This window comes from Vidua macroura, chromosome 2 (assembly GCF_024509145.1).
Source record: "Vidua macroura isolate BioBank_ID:100142 chromosome 2, ASM2450914v1, whole genome shotgun sequence".
NCBI classification, from domain to species: Eukaryota; Metazoa; Chordata; class Aves; order Passeriformes; family Viduidae; genus Vidua; species Vidua macroura.
The window spans coordinates 80,503,288-80,522,708 of record NC_071572.1 but is presented as its reverse complement, the minus strand read 5'-3'; the positions used below and the strand labels follow the sequence as shown (position 1 = coordinate 80,522,708).

General features: G+C 36.2%; 1 protein-coding gene across 1 annotated transcript in view; it reads right to left on the bottom strand.

Annotated features, from left to right (window-relative positions):
* TMEM135 (transmembrane protein 135) overlaps positions 1-19,421 on the bottom strand; it is a 158,046-nt gene that overhangs the window by 128,474 nt on the left and 10,151 nt on the right. Inside the window, exons 2-3 of the mRNA XM_053971012.1 lie at positions 19,152-19,279; positions 13,671-13,763 (exon numbers count right to left, since the gene is read on the bottom strand). Of these exons, the coding sequence (XP_053826987.1) occupies positions 13,671-13,763; positions 19,152-19,279 (221 nt within the window). The remainder of the gene's footprint in view (positions 1-13,670; positions 13,764-19,151; positions 19,280-19,421) is intronic.

Sequence of the window (19,421 nt, the reverse complement as noted above, 5' to 3'; positions counted from 1 at the left end):
AATAGTAAATCATACAAAATACCAATCTTTAAATACAACCAAGATTGTTTTTTCCTACAAAATTCATTGCCAGTTCTCTCTCATTTATGGTTTTCCTTCAATATATTTATGGTTTCCCTTAAATACAGAGTTGTTCCTAAGCTAAAAAGAAAGAAAACAAAACACAACAGCACCATCCTCATACACAAAAAAAAAAAAAAAAAAAACAAAAAAAAAAAAAAAAAAAAAAAAAAAAAAAAAAAACACCCAACCAACCTTGCCTGAAGGTGGGATGAATCCATGAATCCTTAGAAAGTACTTACACTCATGGAAATTTTACCATAAATTAATTATTGCAACCACAGAAGCCCTCAAAGAAAACTTCCAACAGAAAAAAAAACACCTTCTCTTTCTCTAAAAAGCCACAGAAGAGAGGTAAGACCTGTCATTTTAAGCCATATCTTTCTCAATATTTATTCTTCCTTCGGATTATTTCTTTCTTTCATGCATTTTGCCTTGCCTTGCTCATCTTTTGTGTCTAATAGCAGCACTCCAGTTCCTAGAATTTCCTCATGAAAAACTGGTTTTGGTGATAGGAAGTTTAAAGAATTGTTTTCTCTATTGCCTTGTTTCAGTTTAACCACAAACCTTTCCGAGCAGACATCCTGAAATCTAAACATTCACTGCAATTAATTAAACTTATTTGAACTACTATAACTGCTCTTTTTTACCAGTATTGTGGTTTTTATGATCACTTTTTTTTGTCTTGCTCAAAACTAAAGGGGAAATAAGCTAGCAAGTCAGAAATAACAGGAAATAACTACAACAAGATGAATACCACTCTGTACAGAATTAACATAAATTGACTGAACAGGCACCTCCTTCAGTGAGAACAGCCCTAGGTGTGAGCCATAAGAAGGAGCCCCTAAATTCACCCCCAGGGCAAGGGACACACCAGGGAAGGTACATCCAGGCCCTGTCCCTGCAACAGCTCCCATAACCCAACACACAGCAGCAGCAGCCAGCAACACAGGGGGATAGAAGAAGCCTAAAGATGGATATTGCACCATGTTAAAAATCTTCATGCATGCAATTAGAACAGGTTCTCTGATTAAACATCTAATTGATGGGTTATGTTTCTCCACATATGCCACAAATTTAAACAGTTGGTGGGGCAAACACCCACAAAATAAAAATATCCAACTCACTGCTAAGACAAGAGCAGTTTTAGCTTTGCTATAAAGCTTTCTAACTTCATCCCCAGTCCAAAACTTCAAATTCCTGATATCTGCTTTTCCAAAAGCTCTTTGTGTTGACAAACCAATAAGACTTGACCCAAGAAGAAGCAGGGACTGGAGTCAAACTCACCTTTCCTTGTGACCTGTACAACAAAATCTGAACTCTACATGACTTTTTTAACCATTTTTTCCATAAATTCATTATATTGGTTTCCTACAAAATCAAGTCTGAATTTTATGTGAAAGTCACTGTTCACTGAATCTGCTGCATATTCCAACACTTGTCATTGTATTTTAACTATTTTTTTGTTATTCTTTACAAGTCTAAGAAATCACAAATAAAACAACTTTTTTAAGAATCTCTGGATTCAAAGGCAAATAAAGAAAAAAGAAAGAAAAAGAAAGATTCACAAAGTTGACTCTGGCTTTAATTTCTGAACATAAACTAAGAAGCAAACATATTAGTTTGTAATGACTCCCTGGACAGGACTCATGGTCTGCAAAAACAGGAAGAATTCCTCCCATCAGCTTCAATCCCTCCCCCCTGCACTGTAAAACACCACTTTAAAACCTGCCGAATTAAGTCAAATACACAAATCACAGGTTTCCCTGAAATGAAAGAAGTTAAAATGAAGAGGTAAGAGGTAGGGTTTTCTCTGCTTTACAGCAGCTTGACACCACAAGCAAACCCAGCATAGATATGGAGTTGTGATTGCATCCCTGTAATAACACAAGCACTACAGATTATGTTTAGGGTATCGTTAATCTCTCACACCCACCAATTTCCTACTGACAGCTGGAGGTCAGCAGCGAAGTCCTGGTGCAAAAGTTCACATAAAATCAGCAGGAACAGACAAGCTTTCAAAATAATGCTGAGAATTATGAAAACAGACCTAAGCAGTGAGTTTTCAAACTAGAACATGGTGATTTTTTAGCTTAGTAAAGACCAGTAGGCAAGTCTTTTGCACAAAAATAATGTTCACAAATTCATCTCAAAAATTTACAGTTTAAGGACTCATGATCCACTGTTTTCTTAAAGAAATTTCCTTCAATATTTTGGGTTGTTTAAAGTAGGAAATGAACACTTTGCAAGCTGGAGAAATTGAGATTGCTCAAAAGTGCAAATCTTTGCAAATCAAAAGTGTAATTCTTGCTTGGAGCATATTACATGTTAAGCAAAACAGTTTTATGCAAATACTCAGAATTTGTTGTTCTTAAAAGGAAATAAAATAAAGTCAACATGTTCTATGATTTGATTGCATGCCAAAGAAAGGGTATGAGAAAACTAGAAAGGGAGAGAAGCCAAAAATAAAATATATCTACAGTAATACATGCCAGTTAAATTAGTACCAATAATTCTTACAGAGTTTCCAGAAAATGCAACACAAGATAACATCTATAGTTCAATTTTTAAAAATTCCTTTATGCTCTATTTTATACAGATTTTCTTTCACCATTCCCTCCCTCTTCCTTCCATTGAGTTGCTCTATGGTATCTACACAGCAAAAACAAATGCTGACCTAGAGGACAAAAAACTTCTTAATTAAAGTGTGATTTAACCTCACAAGATTCCATGAAGAGATAAAAAGATTCCAAAAACCTTATTAGCATTATAGAATGACTGACTGGGAGATAAAAGAAGAAAAACAAATTAATCAAACCTCAAGAAAAGAAATGAAGGATTTTGGGATTTTTTAAATTATTCACATTCTTGGTACAGAAGGTCTATCTAATGTTAAGTAAGGCCTCAAATAATGATTTCTTTGGACTGTTGATAGTAACACCAAACTGTTTTTAATCAGCTCAGTCAATCACAAAGAAAACACTCAGTTCTTTCTGGGCATGGGCTGCTTGGCCGCTCTGTCTGGAAGGTATGAGCACAGGGCACAAAAGTAAATACTTCTGAACAAAACTGCTTTGGAGACTCTCAGCAGCAGCAGGTCATTGTTTAATGTTTTCTGTTGGCAATCACTACCACTGCAAAGCAAAATAGGACACTATGGACAGAACAGTTAATAAAAATCAGGAAGAGCAGAACAGGGCATGGAAAAAATTCAGAGTTGAAAATATATCCAGTATTCACTGGCCTTGGACTTATACTTAGTGTATTTTGAGAGCGAGAAGGCAGGAAGGAGAAAAAATTTGTCATATAAGGTCACTCCTTAAGTTGACAGCTTGGAGCTGTCCCAATACCAGCTGAAATTTATCCAGTATTTGACCTATTCTTCTCAACCTCTACCCTCTAGCCCTTCTCAAGTTAAGAGCCCTTCAACCACACCCTACCTACATATCCCAAAGTCAGCTCACAGCAGCCCAGCAAGAAGCAGCTCCAGAGGCTTCCCTAGAAGCCCCTTGGAATGGCTGGCATTCCCTTTCTAATTTATATTCTGTGCCCAGTTTGAGACAGTCCATTCCACAATGTAAGTTTTTTGAGAAAAGCAACTCATAACATCAGTTCCAAAAGACTTAAGCAGCCTGATACTGTTTTTCAAGTCTGTTTCACTAACAGCTATTGTACTATTTGCATGTTTAGAACTAATTTTCTCTTTAGAGTCATAATGCTTTAACGTTACATTCGTGATAGGATTATATTGTTTACAAAGCACCTGAAGCAATTTGTAAAAAAAAGAAAGCTAATTGATTTGACAAATCAATCTAACTCCAACAAGTAACTACTGAAGCTTTCCACATGGTGTGACTAACTTCTAAATGCCCTTGTATTCAGCAACAGCAGACTAGCACTTCAAGGGAAGTAGTGTATGGAGTTAGACTTGTCAACATACAGTGACATTTGGTTTTTTCCCCTCTCTTTAGACCCTCTAATGACAGCCTATTAAGTAATTTTAGAACAGGCTTTAAATCCAGTTAGGAACTATTAATTTAACTACTCAGAAGACAGATGAATGCTATTAAGAATGTGCCTAAATCCTTAATGGGGGTCCCACAAGGGGTCCCAAGGAACAGCAACATCAGAAATCAATGTGAACCTTCTCTAGAAAGGCAAGCAAACCAGACTAGACGTTTGACTGAGTGTCATTTCAACACATCCCTATTAACTGAGAAGCCAGTTTCTGGCAGGACATCAGTACTAGATGATGAACTGTGCCAGATACTACAGACAGATGTTAATAAGATGTTTCACCTACCAAAGACAGAAATAAGCTATTGCCAAGTCCAGTTTGAACCTACTATTTTCTGGCATTAAGCTCATACATCCAAACTGCCAACAGCTGATAGTGGAACATTTTTGCTAGTTCCTCAGTTTGTTGCTCAGAAGGAATGAATAACTGACACCAAAGAGCTTAAAAGGAAAAACATATCACTAAAGTAGCAAGATGGAGCCCATATAAATTCCTTCATGTAGAACAAATTATGCTGTACTACCAGACAGTCCATATTGTTTCAGTCTTTCACCAAAGCTGGAGCAGTCTGGATTGGGATAACAGGTACTGGCCCAAATTCATGAGACCTCTTTAATACCAGGCTTGCCTTTAATACCATGGACACTGTTTGCTCCTGCTTCTTAGACAGACTGTCTTTAGGAGGAGGTTTTAATGGCATGCATTTACTTTATCAAAAAAGATTCAATCTGGAATGGAGGTCATTAGATTACAAGAAACACTACAACACAGTGTTTTATTTCCTTACCAAAGGAAATAAAAACATGCCATTTTCTGTCCCAGGATGTGGAGGGGAGAGGGCAGGAAAGGGAAGGGAAGTAAGATGTTTGACCTAAGAATACTGCTGTAATCTTTGCCACAGAAAACCTTTGCGTGATTAAATATAGCAAATCATTACCATTCTAAGTCTCTAACTTCATACTTTTCCTGCTGCAGTAGGTAACAACAACCTTAGTTCCTTGGGAACAACGAGGCTTCAGAAAAGTCAGTTCTTTTACAGAGGGTTTATAGGTATGGCTTGCATGGAAACAAATGCTTAAACTGCTCTCATCTATAGTATCTGAAAACAATATCCTACAAGCAGACCTGAGGAACACAGCACCGAAAAGTTCCCTCCAAGACTTCCAGCCACCACACTAGAGGCATGCTAGGCATGGATATTATCTCGCCAGGTAAATGTCAGCACTCAAGCCAGCTCACCTATGCAGCATCTGAAGTTTATTCTATACTAGCAGAGTATTTATTATTCCCCCTCTGGGAGCTACATGTTACACACAAGCATTCAGACACAGAAGATGTATTAAGTGTTTGCTTAAGCCAAGGAAGTCCAAATCAGTGTGTCCTGGATGCTAGTGCTGAGCCAACAGGACAGAGTAATTAATCCACTGTTTGTGCCATTTGAATTCAAGTCAGACTAACAGAATAGTCCAATGTTCAGCAGCAGTCTGAATTTTAACATTTTATCTGTTAGCATTTCAACAGGACTGTAATTTTGGTGGGTTTTTATGGTTAATGATGAAAAACAAAGAATACAAAAATATACTACTATGCAGATGACTAAATTTTTACTTAAGTTTTCAGCCTACGAAGTTAACATTTCAGAAACAGATTTGCCAAAAGTGGTTCTTGAAGTAATTTTTTAAAATCAGACTTTAACTATAATCAAGTCTCAGTTACTCATGGAGCCATGCAGATAGAAAGATATCTGCATAGTCACCTGGGACCTATCAGAGCTTGCTGCTTGACCTTAGCACTGCCCTTTTTTCACCCAGCCTAGCCCCACGTGCAATGATAGAGTAGGCCAGAGTTTAATAGGTGCTGCCCGAGATGTCTTTACATTCATGAAGAAGCTATGAAGCTGGTGTGCTGAGCTTATGCTGGTAAATCCTTCTGAAACTCAAGAGATCTGGAGGCCACTGAGCAATTGCAACCAAATAGTCCTGCACGATCCATCTCAGCCCTGATTCTAACAACACAGAGAGAAAAGAAACCCAGTCTCTACAGACTCATCCAGATGTTGTAATGCATTCTGCAGTGTCTCCAGAATCACAGGTATATATTTCACATGGTGTCTTCCAGTATTCTTCCCTGTATGCCTGTGTTATCCTTCAAAATGAATTGTCAACTATAAAGCTGTAACTGCTCTGCTGCTCTTCCTCGTGTGCAAGACTTCAGTTACCACACAAGAAAGCTGAACCAAATTTTTACAGCATTCAAATGGTGCAGCCTGAATGTTAAACTTGGTTGCTGAATACTTATGCAGAAACAGTGAAGTTTCTCAGAATCCTGGATCATTTATAACCTGGACTGACTGACTATACATGTCTGGAACTGTAGTCATTGATTCCCAATAAACCTTCTTGCTCTATTCACAAGTACAGAATTTGCCTTGCCAAACTTTTGCTATCTCAAGTGGATGACATCTAGTTTAAGACAGTTATCTAGATTGGAATGAGACACAGAATGGTGAATCATGCAACTGGTGGGAAACAAATGACCAGTATCAAATAGAAACACACATTTCAGACAGTTAGGAAGTCCAAGTGATGAGTGCAACCACTTCTTTTATCCAGAAGTAAAAGGATTATACCTGTATCTTATGTGCATACACAGAATCACAAGGTGTAAATGGCAGAAATGAAGGACAGATTTACAATAGGAATAATTAAGAATATCATACAGGAGAGATCTTTCTCACACAGTAAACCACGTGGTTTCTGCAGTTCATATAAATAATGCAAATTTTACTCTTCAGTTACCTTTACAAATGGAGCAGACAGTTTATACCACACCAGCAACATTGCATCTTTCTATGACCCACAGAGGACATCCTTCTCCTTCACACAGGACAGCCTCACAATATGGCTACAATTTAAATGACAGCCTTTCCCTCATCCATTAGATGACCTGGTTACAGAAGGACATAAAATAAGTTAAACAGGAATTGTACTTTGTGAACTCATGTTAACTGTGCCTGGTGATCATGATGTTCCATTAAATTCCTTTCAATATTACCCAGAATAATCTTCAGAATGTTTCCAGAAACAGGTTAGACCAACAGCTCTATAGCTTATTGGGTCTTCCCTCAGACCCTCCCTGTACACAAAGTAACTTTGAGAGGGGTCCTGTTGCAACATCCAATAGCTCCTTCAGAACTCCGGTGTCAATCCCATCAGGGCCCATGGACTTGCGAACACCCAGCTGATACAACTGGTTCCTTACAATTTCAGTGTTTGCAAATGGATTGTACTGACATCCGTGGTCCTCCAAATCAAAGAACTGAGCAGTCCAAGGTCTATTAATGTCATTAAAGACGGAAGCAAAAACAGTATCTGCTCTTTCTACATCTGTATTAGTCAGGCGACCACCTCCAACAAGTATCAATGTGTGTTCTTTAGACTTTTCCTTGCTATTAATGTATTTTAAAAAGCCCTTCCCTGTTGTCAGATACAGCACTAACCAGTTTCAACTCTAATTGAGTTTTTGGCCTTTCAAATCTTCTCCCTGCATATGCGAACCACAGCTCTGTACTCTTTCTATGATGCCTGACCTTGCTTCCAGAGATCACACACAGTCTCCTTTTCCTCTTGAGCTCCACAAGGAGTTCACTGTTCAGCTGAACTGGTCTTCTGGCCCACTTGCTGGACTTACAACACTCTGCAATTGCCTGCCCCTGCACTTAGAAAGGACAATTCTTAAAAACTGACTTTATTAATATTGAATTAACATAACAGTAAAAAAAAAAAAAAAAAAAAAAAAAAAATTTCCAGAAACTGATTCTAGAATTAACACAGGATTCAATAACAGTAAGACAAACAGAAAACTCTCTGAATATATCAACAAAGTTATGACTGCCAGAGATATAGCTTAGAGAGAGCATCAATTCTTCTAGTTTAAAATACTGGCCTATCACAGGTTTTTCATGAAAAATATCCCAAGACCTGCCTATCCTGAGCTACCTGCCATTCACAATGTTGCCACCAACACAGTATCTTTCAGACTGACTTCTGCACTCTCAGCCTTGAATGATCATTTTTCCCTTCTTCTGATAACTGTTAAAGCAATCTGTTTTTGTGGAAGTGTCCCTGTCCATGGCAGAGGTGTTGGAACTAGACGAGCTTTTAGGTCCCTTCCAATCCAAAACATTTTATGAGATGGTTCTATAACTACAAAACAGTAGTAGCCCTCCAAGCATGCAGCAAAACATGTTCAAATGTTTATGCACTGTTACTATAAAAACATAAATACTCAAACACTGACTCTCATCAAGGCAGTTGCTGAAGTACAATGGAATTTAACATATTTTGGTTTAGATACAGAAAGTTTTTCCAGTAACTTCTACAGCCTGGCTCCATATTCCACAGCAATAATCATTCTAGAATTCAAAAAAAAATTGTTTCCCTGCTAGCTCTTCTTACCAGAATACACCACAAAATACTCATGCCAGTGATCCAAACTCCAGAGTTTTTTCACTACAATGCAAAGAATATGTAAAAAAACACCCCTCAACATAGCTTGCTTTCTCAATTTCTTACCTGTATCAAGTACAACTAAAGCTTGCAAAAACATTTGCTGTGTTAAAGGAGTTTGTTCACTTGTTTTGATTACTCACCCCATCAAAATGATGATTTATCTGTTTCCCTAAAATATGTCAAACTGAATAACCACAAAACATTTTTGAGAAAGGAAATTGTCACCTCAAGTCTAATATACTATACTACTATTAAGAAATATATATCAACAAATTTGTATTTGAATGTTATAAAGTTACAAAATTCATTTCTTTCTTTAAATTGTATACTTTTTACCATTATTGTGCTGCCATATACTTCCTTTATAATGTGTTTAGACTAATAACATTTATGGCAAGCAAATAATCCTAACAGCACTGAATGCTTCATCAGAACAAACATAGTGTAAAAATTCCACATTGTTCTCACACAAATGTTTCTGTCACTTTTCTAAGCAATGCACAGTAATACTTTTGTTTCCAAGAACACTAAATATATGTGTGTACATATAGATGTCCTCTACAACATGCACTGTTGCATTGCTTTACTTTTTAAATGCATGTGCTTTAAATATTTTTCTAAGAGTCCAGCATACTGATTTTTTTATGAAAAACACCCAAAGTTTTCAACTAAAAACATATTACAAATATTTGCCCAGAGCAAGATTTTACAACCAAATTATAAAAGCCCTAAATCTCAAGTTTTATAATACCATCAGTGACAGAGTCGTAACTGTAGCGACGAGACAGGCGCCGCTATAATGTTAACAGCCAGTATGTAAACATTAATGCAGCCTAAGGGGGGAGCAGGGGCAACCCCAGAAGTGTCCCTTCACAAATGCCACAGAAATCTTAGGTGGCTGTAGTTAAACTTTCTCTAGCTTAATTAATTACAAAAGGCAGGGGGGAAAATCCAAAACAGCCAGGCAACAAGACAATTAATTTAATTAAAACTGGAACTGTGTCCCCTCTTAAAGCTTTATAGTTACTGAAATTCACTAATACATTATTTCTTGAGCAAGAGTCCAATAAAATAAAGTTTGCCATTCAGCTACTAGCAAAACACAACTTAAAATGGTTTTGAAATATCAGCACATGTACAAAACACTTAAGAGTACATAACATTCCCCTAGAAAGTAATCACAGAGGACTTAAATACAGGCTCTCCACCAAGCTATGGTACTTCTTTGTCTTAGAAGTCAGCAAGGTACAACTGATCTAATCAGATTTCCAGTAACAGGCTGCCTTCAGCCAAGTCTCAAATCACATTTCAACAGTCGAGTCACAACAATTTTAACAAGTATATTCAGTTACTTCCTTGCTTTCTAACAGTTTCAGTACTTCTAGAAGGAGGCAGTGCCATGTCTTTGGCTGCAAGCTGCATATCTCCTCCTTACTATATGTTCAATTCTTGGCGAAAACATTTAAAAGATGTTGAAAGAAATGACAGGAGACTAACTTGGAATTAAAAACAGAAGCCAAAAGACATAAGCAAAATATGTTTTTTTAAAAATTATAAATAAAATTGCTTCTTATCACCAGTTGGAAGCAACAGCTGTAGTAGCTAACAAGGATTGTATGGTTAAACAACTCCATACAAAGGTTAATAAAATGAATGCAATGATTTCCTAAGGAAGCTCAATAAAATTAAAAGAACTGATTCATCTCTATTTTTGAGGAGACATTAACATAGCCTTTAGTGTCTAATAGTACAAAACTGAATTCTGTGACAAAAGAATGGCACGCTTTTCTTTAATAGATGCATAACAGGTGAAATTGCAAAAACATTGTATTATTTTAAGTATAATCATGCAAGTGCACCTATTAGAAGCTTGCTTATTTTTATATAGCCATAGCTATTATGACAATATAAACATAAAGAATTACTAAAATATTGACAATTAAAACAAATTAGAGCCAGTAAAAATGCTTCCTCCTAACCGTAACAAATCCACAAGGCAATCCACAAAGCTTGAGAGCACCAGTAAAAGCGAAAAATTCTGAGTTCCTCCCTACAGGAATAAGGGACAAAAGGCATAGAATATGTATGCAATGTGCAGATTCATAATCTCCATGTTTATGTATCCAAATCCAACTCTTTAAGAAATAATTTTTATCAAAACATTACTTAATCATAATAATGTGACCTGTTCTCTTCCAATATTCTCACAGAACATTTATGGATACATATGCAAAAAAAGGTAAGAAGTGTTTTTATTCCTTGGCCCTTTCCACAGATCCTGATAAACTAGTTTTCATAGACAAGACAATTATATTTTATGGTCACCACATAGAACACACATGGACATATTAATGTGCCATTTATATCTTTATAGACCTGCAGGAGCACAATATAGAGCATTTCCTGAGTCTGTTTGAAGTTTCTATGCAATGTCATCTCCCCTCCTCATTGCCAGTGTCCTGCAAATCTGTAATTACATATAACACAGATAAAATCTAAAATCAAACAAATTCTGTAACACATTAGAAAACATGTTCCTCCTCAGATTATAGTGTGCCTAGCCAAGCTAACAATCTCTTTTTCCCATTCTTCCGTATTAATTACTACAAGGCTGGCACACATGAACGGCAACACTTGGAAGAAAATCTGATTTATAAGCCTCCTGTTCCCAAGTTTAGGACTGATAAGAACACTGTACAAGCAAATGCCAGTGAGGTACTTAAAATAGGGTATCCACTTGGGAAGAGATTAAGTGATTAAGTTCAATGTTACTGCCAGCTGCTAGTAGCAATTTGAAGGGCTAGATAGGTTTATGAACTTAAATCAGGACTTTTTCCCACTTCCCTGATTTTTCACTACAATTTGTTCTAAGCTTCTCAGCAGATAACTGAAAATGCCCGTGTGAAACATCAGTTTCCTAAGGGAGTGTAAGTCTATTAAAATTTGATTTTGCCTGTAACAGAAGCTAACAGGCAAACAGATGTGACATCAGAAAGTCATATTTCACTGTCAGCAGCAGCATTTTGCACATTATACATACTTGCCAGTTGAGGACATATCAAACAACTTCATATTTTAAAAAAACCTTAACTTTCAAATACCTCTTGACTTCCTTTAACGATTTCTTTTGTTAAGAACAATGACCCCACATTTTCGTATATGTGTTATACTGCAATACCAAGATTTCCTTCTTTCCTTTAACGTAATGTGAATTTTTAGGCAAAATATCTTCGGTCATACATCATGGATTCTGACAGAAAGGGGAATAACCCTACAGAAATTAATTAGTCTACGATCATGCATTGCATACATGCTGTACCAATATACTTTTGTCATTTCCACATACCTCTATTTCAACTTCCATTTCTTTCAAATTTCAGATGCTAAATAGAATCCTGTTAGCATGTCAGAGCTTTAATACATTGCCACAAACAAGTCTAGAAAAACCCATTTAACATAAAATTTGTTTGCTTACTCTTTTTGTTACTCTTAAAAAGTAATTTGCAATTTTCTCATAGTTGTTTTGCTGTTATACGAAAACCTTGTACAGGTTTGGGCTCATAAGCAGCTTCAACTCTCCACTCACAAATATTCTAAAAGGTACAAGGTCACAGATTGAGAACCAGCCTGATTTCTTCGTCTTTAATGTTACCTAGAAATAATAGAAGTCTGGCACAGAAATGCCTCACATTGTAACAATTCTGTAGGAAAAGTTAAGCCCATGTTACCACTGATAAAAAGGAGAAAATGCATTTGCTCTCACCCCAGAATGATACTCTGATGACAACAGCAATGCTGAAGTCTAAGTAACTAGACAAAGTTCTACTAAAATATATCCAATCTCTTAAAAGTAATTACTGCAAAATGAAAATCAGTCAGCTAGAGAGGACATGAAAAAGGTAATTAAATTTTTTGGTAACTTGATTATGATCATTTGGTAACTTGATTACAATTATTTTATCTATAATTACATTAAAGAAAGTGATTTAGAAGTACTCCCGTATTTCCAGAAACTCTTATATGTCCTAAATCTTCAAAAACAATGGCTCTAATGCATTCTTTTAAAAGGAAGAACTTTGACATATATAAAACTTGGCATGGGATTTGCTTACTCCACAGCTGAAGTTCAGGAAGAGGGCCTGACAGTGAGTCAACAACATAATGATACATATTTGCCATTATTTTTAAATGACTGCTTAAGGAAGTTTCAGACATCCACAGTAATCAAAAGTGCATTCACACCACCTCTAGTACCTCCTTCACCATCTTTTTAAAAAGAGTAATCCTTTACTTTACCCTTCTTTTACCTTCTCTTCTTTAAATTAAACTTACTAACTAGATGCCTAAAGCATCTCATTCTGCAGTAAATTAAGAAAGTATTGTAACTGGCACTATTACACAAGCTACCAACATAAGCTGAATTTCCAACAATAAAACCTTACAAGCCAGGATTTCATCTGCCATCTTCCTGGGCACATTACAAATGGCAGCTTTGGGCTATGCTTGGATTACTCAGAGTTTTCTTCCCCCTCTTAATACTTTCATATGAACTTACCTCTGATAGATGAGCTTCAGCATCTCTCCTTAAGTGAAAGGCTTTGCTTTCTGTACCACTACATTTCATCCAATCTGAATTATTTCAACTCATCCACAGTTTTCTCCACAGCATCCTGTAATTCCTCCATCTTAACTAATGTCACATTGTTAACTCAAGTCATCAGCATTTTCCTTCTCCGTGACTAATTACAAACATTGCTCAAATTATATTTTAAAAAACAAACAAGAACAAAACCAAAGTTTCATTAGGAAGCCCTAAGCAAACAAGCTTTATCAGGCAATAGTGAGCAATGCAATTGCACATTAAACAAAAAAAAACACAAACATGAAACTGAATGTTCATAAAGTGTCTTTTCACTGTAACTTTCTAGATTTAATTTTAAGTTTGCAAATGACTATTTCAGATTAACTATATTTCCAGCACTCTGAAATAAGCCCACTGAACTGTCAAATGTCAATCATCAAACAACCAAAACAAGAAACATTACTATATAAAGCTGAAAATCCATCAACACAAACCCTACCTGCTTTTCCTTTCAATGAGAATAGCCATGTAAGAAGCAGGTAAAGCTGCACCAAAGCCAGGAGACCAAAAGTAGAATTTTCCAAGTATCTTCCTGAAAAAGTAATTTAGACACATATTACATGCAAATTCATGCACCACACTGTATTTTATCTGTATTATAAAATTATGAATGATTTATTAATTTTGTATTCTTACATTAATCTGTACTTACAAATAAACACTAATCATTGTATTTTTACAACTGGATAATTCTCAAAGGAGTTCCCAAGGTGCTTCATAAATACCTGAAACACTTCATTAATGTATTCATTTCATTTAAGTGGCTACTTTCCTTCCAGGAAATCAGTGTCTTCCAATACATATTTTTGAAAAGTTTCAGATACTAATTACAAAAAAAATCTTCTAAAAGACCGTATAGCCACTCATCTCTTTGCTACTTGTCCAAATACAAACAGGATGCTCAGGAAGATCTGCCTTGTGGAACGTTAGCGATGCAGTCAGTTGAGACAGAAATCAAATCAAATAATTATAATACATACCATACTCCAAACAATCCACTGATGCTAAAAACAGGAAAATGCACATTTATAGTAAGCCAAGGAATCAGTCTCTGCATTACAAGTGGAAGCAACAGTGAATTCCCAGTCCTATTAAGCTGGGAAAGCTCTCATTTTTGGCAGCTAGATCTGGATTTCTTTTAGAGTTCATACAATTTCAACTACCAAAATTCCTTCAAAAATAAGAATTGGAAAAAAAAAAAAAAGAGTTACATAAATGGCAATATCTAAGAAAATCTTTCTATAGATTGGTCATTATTAAAGGAAGAAAGCCAAACTGCACGTCAGACACAATGTCACCCTTCTCAGGAGACCTGCACCTTCAAACTTACTCAGGCAATCATAGGGAAACAAGAGTCAGAGTTGTGACATTTGGCAGCATGATAATAAACATACTTCAATTATACCAATGCCACTCAGCTGACAAGCACTATCTGTGAGAAAACAAAGCATTACAAAGGAGTCTACTCTTCTAAAAACACAGCAAACAAAATAAACTAAGTGGCAAAAACATACATGGTAGAAGAGGACATTTTCTTAGACAGAATTTCATGTTGACGACAGAGAAGAGAACAAAGATAATTAATCAACACCATCTGATTAGCTCACTTTCATTCTTGCCGTCAAAGGCATGAGCAGCCTCATCTCATACTGCTGCAAAAATAACATTACCAGCGAGCAATGCCAGCTTATGTTCGTAAGTGAAAAGAGAGCCAGTGTATCAGCAGCAAGTGATGTAATGGCAATTACACACACTGCTCATTCCCACGGCTGCAAAAGGATAATTTCTCAGGATGACAATGCCAAATGCTGCAGGAGCTGAAGTTCATTATTAGGACTCTCTCAGAAAGTAATTACTGTATGAAGTTTCAGGGAAGTCATTTTAAGCATCTTAATAAGTATGAACACATCTTACCAGACACACCTGTTAAGTAACAGAACAAATGCTTTTTCTGTGGGAAAGAAACAGTAATTTGTTCTTTTGGCATGGTTTAGAATCATTTCACAAATGTTTGCATGTTTGGTTTGACAAGATTTCGGAAACAACAGTAAACCATTTTACATAATAAAGTCCAGTGGAAATAAAAATGTACAGTCACTAACTGAAACATTTAAACTTCTAAAGTAAATGAAAACTAGGTTTTGTTATTACTTGCATGGTTATTTTCATATGTTCTATGGATAGAAATTGGAGTAAGAACTAGGAGTTCTTTCAGGTCATGAATCTAATTCCTCAAGCTACAAGCTAAACATGAACAAACTTAATTATTTTAGTTGATAGACTAAGAGAACCATGCCTTCATGAGGTTTTACATGTAATTGAACCATAAACCTAAAAACCACACCTTTCATTTAACAGATGCAATGCCTGTCAACACAGGAACCCAGCACTTCCATCTGAAGCCCAGACAGATGTAGGCTGTTGGATCTCACCAGTGGAAGAGATTACAACCCCCAGCTGGACTGTCACACATCCTTAACAGAGATCATCACCCTCACTGCTCTGCCAACAGACCAGCCTGTATATAGACCCTAATTCACTACACAAAAAAAAAAAAAAAAAAAAAAAAAGGAGCTAAAAGAAAGTCAGTCAAGTTAGCTTGGCAATCTCTTCTAAAACAAGAACATCTACCCACTGTCTAAGTCATTGCTGACATTGGATTTAAATATTTTCAACATTTTACCCACCTGTGAAATGGTAAGAGTATTAAACAATGCCTGAAATTATTTTAATTCCACATTCTTGCCTGAAGTTTTACATCCTTGAGAATATTTTCATCAGTTTCAATTTTGGTAGTTTTTCCAAGCTAAAAGGAAGAAACTACCGCAAATATGAGTTAACATGTCCAGCTATAAACCCTTACTCCATTGCTTTGGTCTAGAACTCCAGGAGGGTAAGAGCAATCAACTGCACAGGGCTTGCTGGATAATTCTTCTTCTGAGTTACTGCTGCTGCTATAATATACCTTTCAAGCAAAAACAGATAGAAAAACTGCAGCATATATCCTATAGTACAAATCTATCACATCCAATCTCTCATCACTATCTAGAACCAGATGGAGAACATCTAGATCTTCACAGTCTCAAACAATCTCTTTCCATGGTTGCATATCAAGTCCAGAAATATTCAGGCCAGCTATGCAGAACGAGAGGTACTGGCATTTCTTTGACCGTTTAAAATGTTTCTGGCCTAAATAATCACATAACATTACTCTTGCTCTCAGGGGCTACTGAAGGAAGTACACTGTATCACACAGCATTAAGTTCAAAGAATAATATAACTTTAATCAAAGCATTAAGAAAATATAAACATTAAAAAGACACAAATTGGTTAAAAATAAAAGACTGAAATTTCACATTTCCATCCTCCATCAACCACCCAAGAGCAGGTGAGAGAAGCAAGCTTATATGCCTCAAGCTGCAAGACAAGTATATTAAATGCAAGATATTAAGTACATTTCAAGTGAATGACTTTTCAACATTATGATCTTAGGAGAAACTCTCAAAAAGGCATACAGAGCTCAGTTTGTAAAGGTGTCATGTATTCATTCAGCTTCCTGGTATGGTCCCATTTTTTCTCCAAACACCACTCACTCAGCTCCTTGACCATATTCAAGTGCTGAAGTGACTTGTTCAAAGAACCTACCCATAATGATCCTCAAACACCCTCCTGATAAACAGCAGTTAGTTTAAAGCCCGTCCCTGAGTAAGGACAGAGTTGCTTTATTACTTGGCACTCTTCTCTATCAAATTTCATAAGTGATTTTAATGAGCAGATCTTTCTGAAATGGATAAGAGTCAGTTTTAGATTTCCGTACCCTAAAAAATTTTACACAATCTCTCACACTACTGTTCAGCTCCTCTTCCGGATTCCTTAGGTATATCCAAAACAAAGGACATAACAGGAACTTCACTGGCAACTTATTTCTACTATGCAAACCAATTATTTATGCCTTGTTTTGTTTCATATATATTAACTATTTGCTAATCATTTACTAATTCCTGGATGACAGAAGACCTTTCTTCTTGACAAGTCCATTCTTGTCACAGGCACTTGGGAATACATGGAAAATGCACCAAGTAAATCATCACCAGGTACGTACTCATTCTTCAAAGGACACAAGTTTGGAAAGTATTTCTTCTCTGACAATCATGTTATCTATTGTTTTCTGAAATGTCATTTAATAGCTCTTACATATCCTAATCACTTAATTGCTGAGGCTCTGAATTTCATTTTGGACAGAAAAGCTGCAAAATTCTCACTATATTTGGACATTAATGTACTTCAACAGGCACCATTACCATGGCTGCCTTAAACACTTGTTTTGCCTCTAACAGTGATTTCAGTTCACCAGTTTCAATCAGCACTCTAGCCAACGACTTCTTAGTCCTGCAATTGCAGGTGGTGGGCAGTGTGCAGAGACTGTGCCAGCAAGGATTCTGCTGCAGCTGTTTACTCCTCAGGGGCATCCCTTTGCAAGAGAAAAAGCACATACACCTCCCAGGATGTTGGTTGGTTACTGTGCAGCACAGCTGTATGAATGGCAGGATAAGCGCTTACATGTGTTTCTTGTCACATTTAATTATTGGAATTGTCCTTTACATCGTTCTGACCTAGGTCAACCTAAACAATGCTTCAAGGAGACTTGGAGGGCACCAGGGCTAGGCAGCATTTCCATTACCCAGTCTGCATCTGGTCATGATGTTCTGGAGGTCAGAACAGCTTAGACTGCTATGCTCACATAGGTGAAAGTGATGCCATGCCAGAGTAAGACACTAATCTCTTACCCACTTCACTGACCAGCACAGTCACAGATCTGCTAGATGGCTAATATCCTCTGTAAGAGGAACTGCTGAAAACCATACAACTTAAAACCATACCAGCTTAATTTAGAGAATAACATTTAACTACAGCATTGGAATAAAGCACTGCAGATTTACAGACAAATACATGGCAAAATAAGGAACAGCACTCTGTAGTTCAGAGAAATAAAGATAAATCGATATTAATACAACCTAGATTGCTAGAAAACACCATATTCTTTAGAGCTCATTACTTATAGATTCACTTTGAACTTTGAGAATTATTTACTTGAAAAGCATTCCATGGCTCCTCAGCCAGCTTCTCTTCTTCTCTGCCTTCTCCTCCAACTTTGAAGGAAAGTTGAGAGGCCTCTAAACTGATTTAGAAGTAGGGCATAAGGTGTTTATCTTTTAGAGGGGCTGGTGAGTATGCTGTGAGTTAACTTTCAAACATTCATAGCTACTGTAGGTTTTACATGTCTATGTGTAACATCCCTTACAATAAATGCATAATAATATTAATAAAAAGCAACTTTTAATTTTTAACTATACTGATAGTTAATTGAAATATATGCTGGAAATAGAATACAGAGATGCCTTTTATGCTCATTTTTCATAGAAAGTCTGTATTTTACAGAATCCCAGAGGCTGTGCTGGGATTTCCTTCATATATGATGGTAAGGAAAAGTACAAACTTGGATGGCTGGACCAAGTTCAGTATAATTAAATGTTATCAGAGCCTCTGCATCAGGAAAATAAAAACCAATATCAAATTACATCAATTATTTCTAGGAAAGATTAGGTCTTTTTTATTCCCCTGTAGAATCTATTTGAATTTCCTGCAACAATGTATTTTGAATTTGTAAAACAGAGAAAAAGAAGCAAAGCTTGACTTGTTTACTCATTTAGAAAATTACAAAAATGAGAATAAGTAATTTTTAAAAAGTAAAGCTTCATATTCAAATGGCAAAGCCAGAAATCAAGATGATTGCTGTAGCTTTTATTATTTCAAAGCATTACAAACAAGCCAATTACAAAAAGAGAAAAATTATTATACAAATTGAAAAGCTGCACAAAAATAGCTTTATTACATTTCATTTTTAGGATTGTGTACCAACCTTAGAATGCAAAAGCAAGCAATATACAAGGTCCCATTTGCTGTCAGAAAGGAAGTTGATTGCAAGATCTCAGGTAGCAGTTTGTACAAATAATAGTCAAGTTTTCGTTTCCTGAGAATAGCTGCAATCTGAGGGAGAAGGGAAGAAAAAAAAATGGAGGATAAACTTTAATTCAGTTAGGCATTTTTTGCACATGGTAAAGAAATAGAAAAACGGAAAATGAGGCATGCCCACTCAAGCAGTAAAACAAAGCCTATTAAACTTTATGGA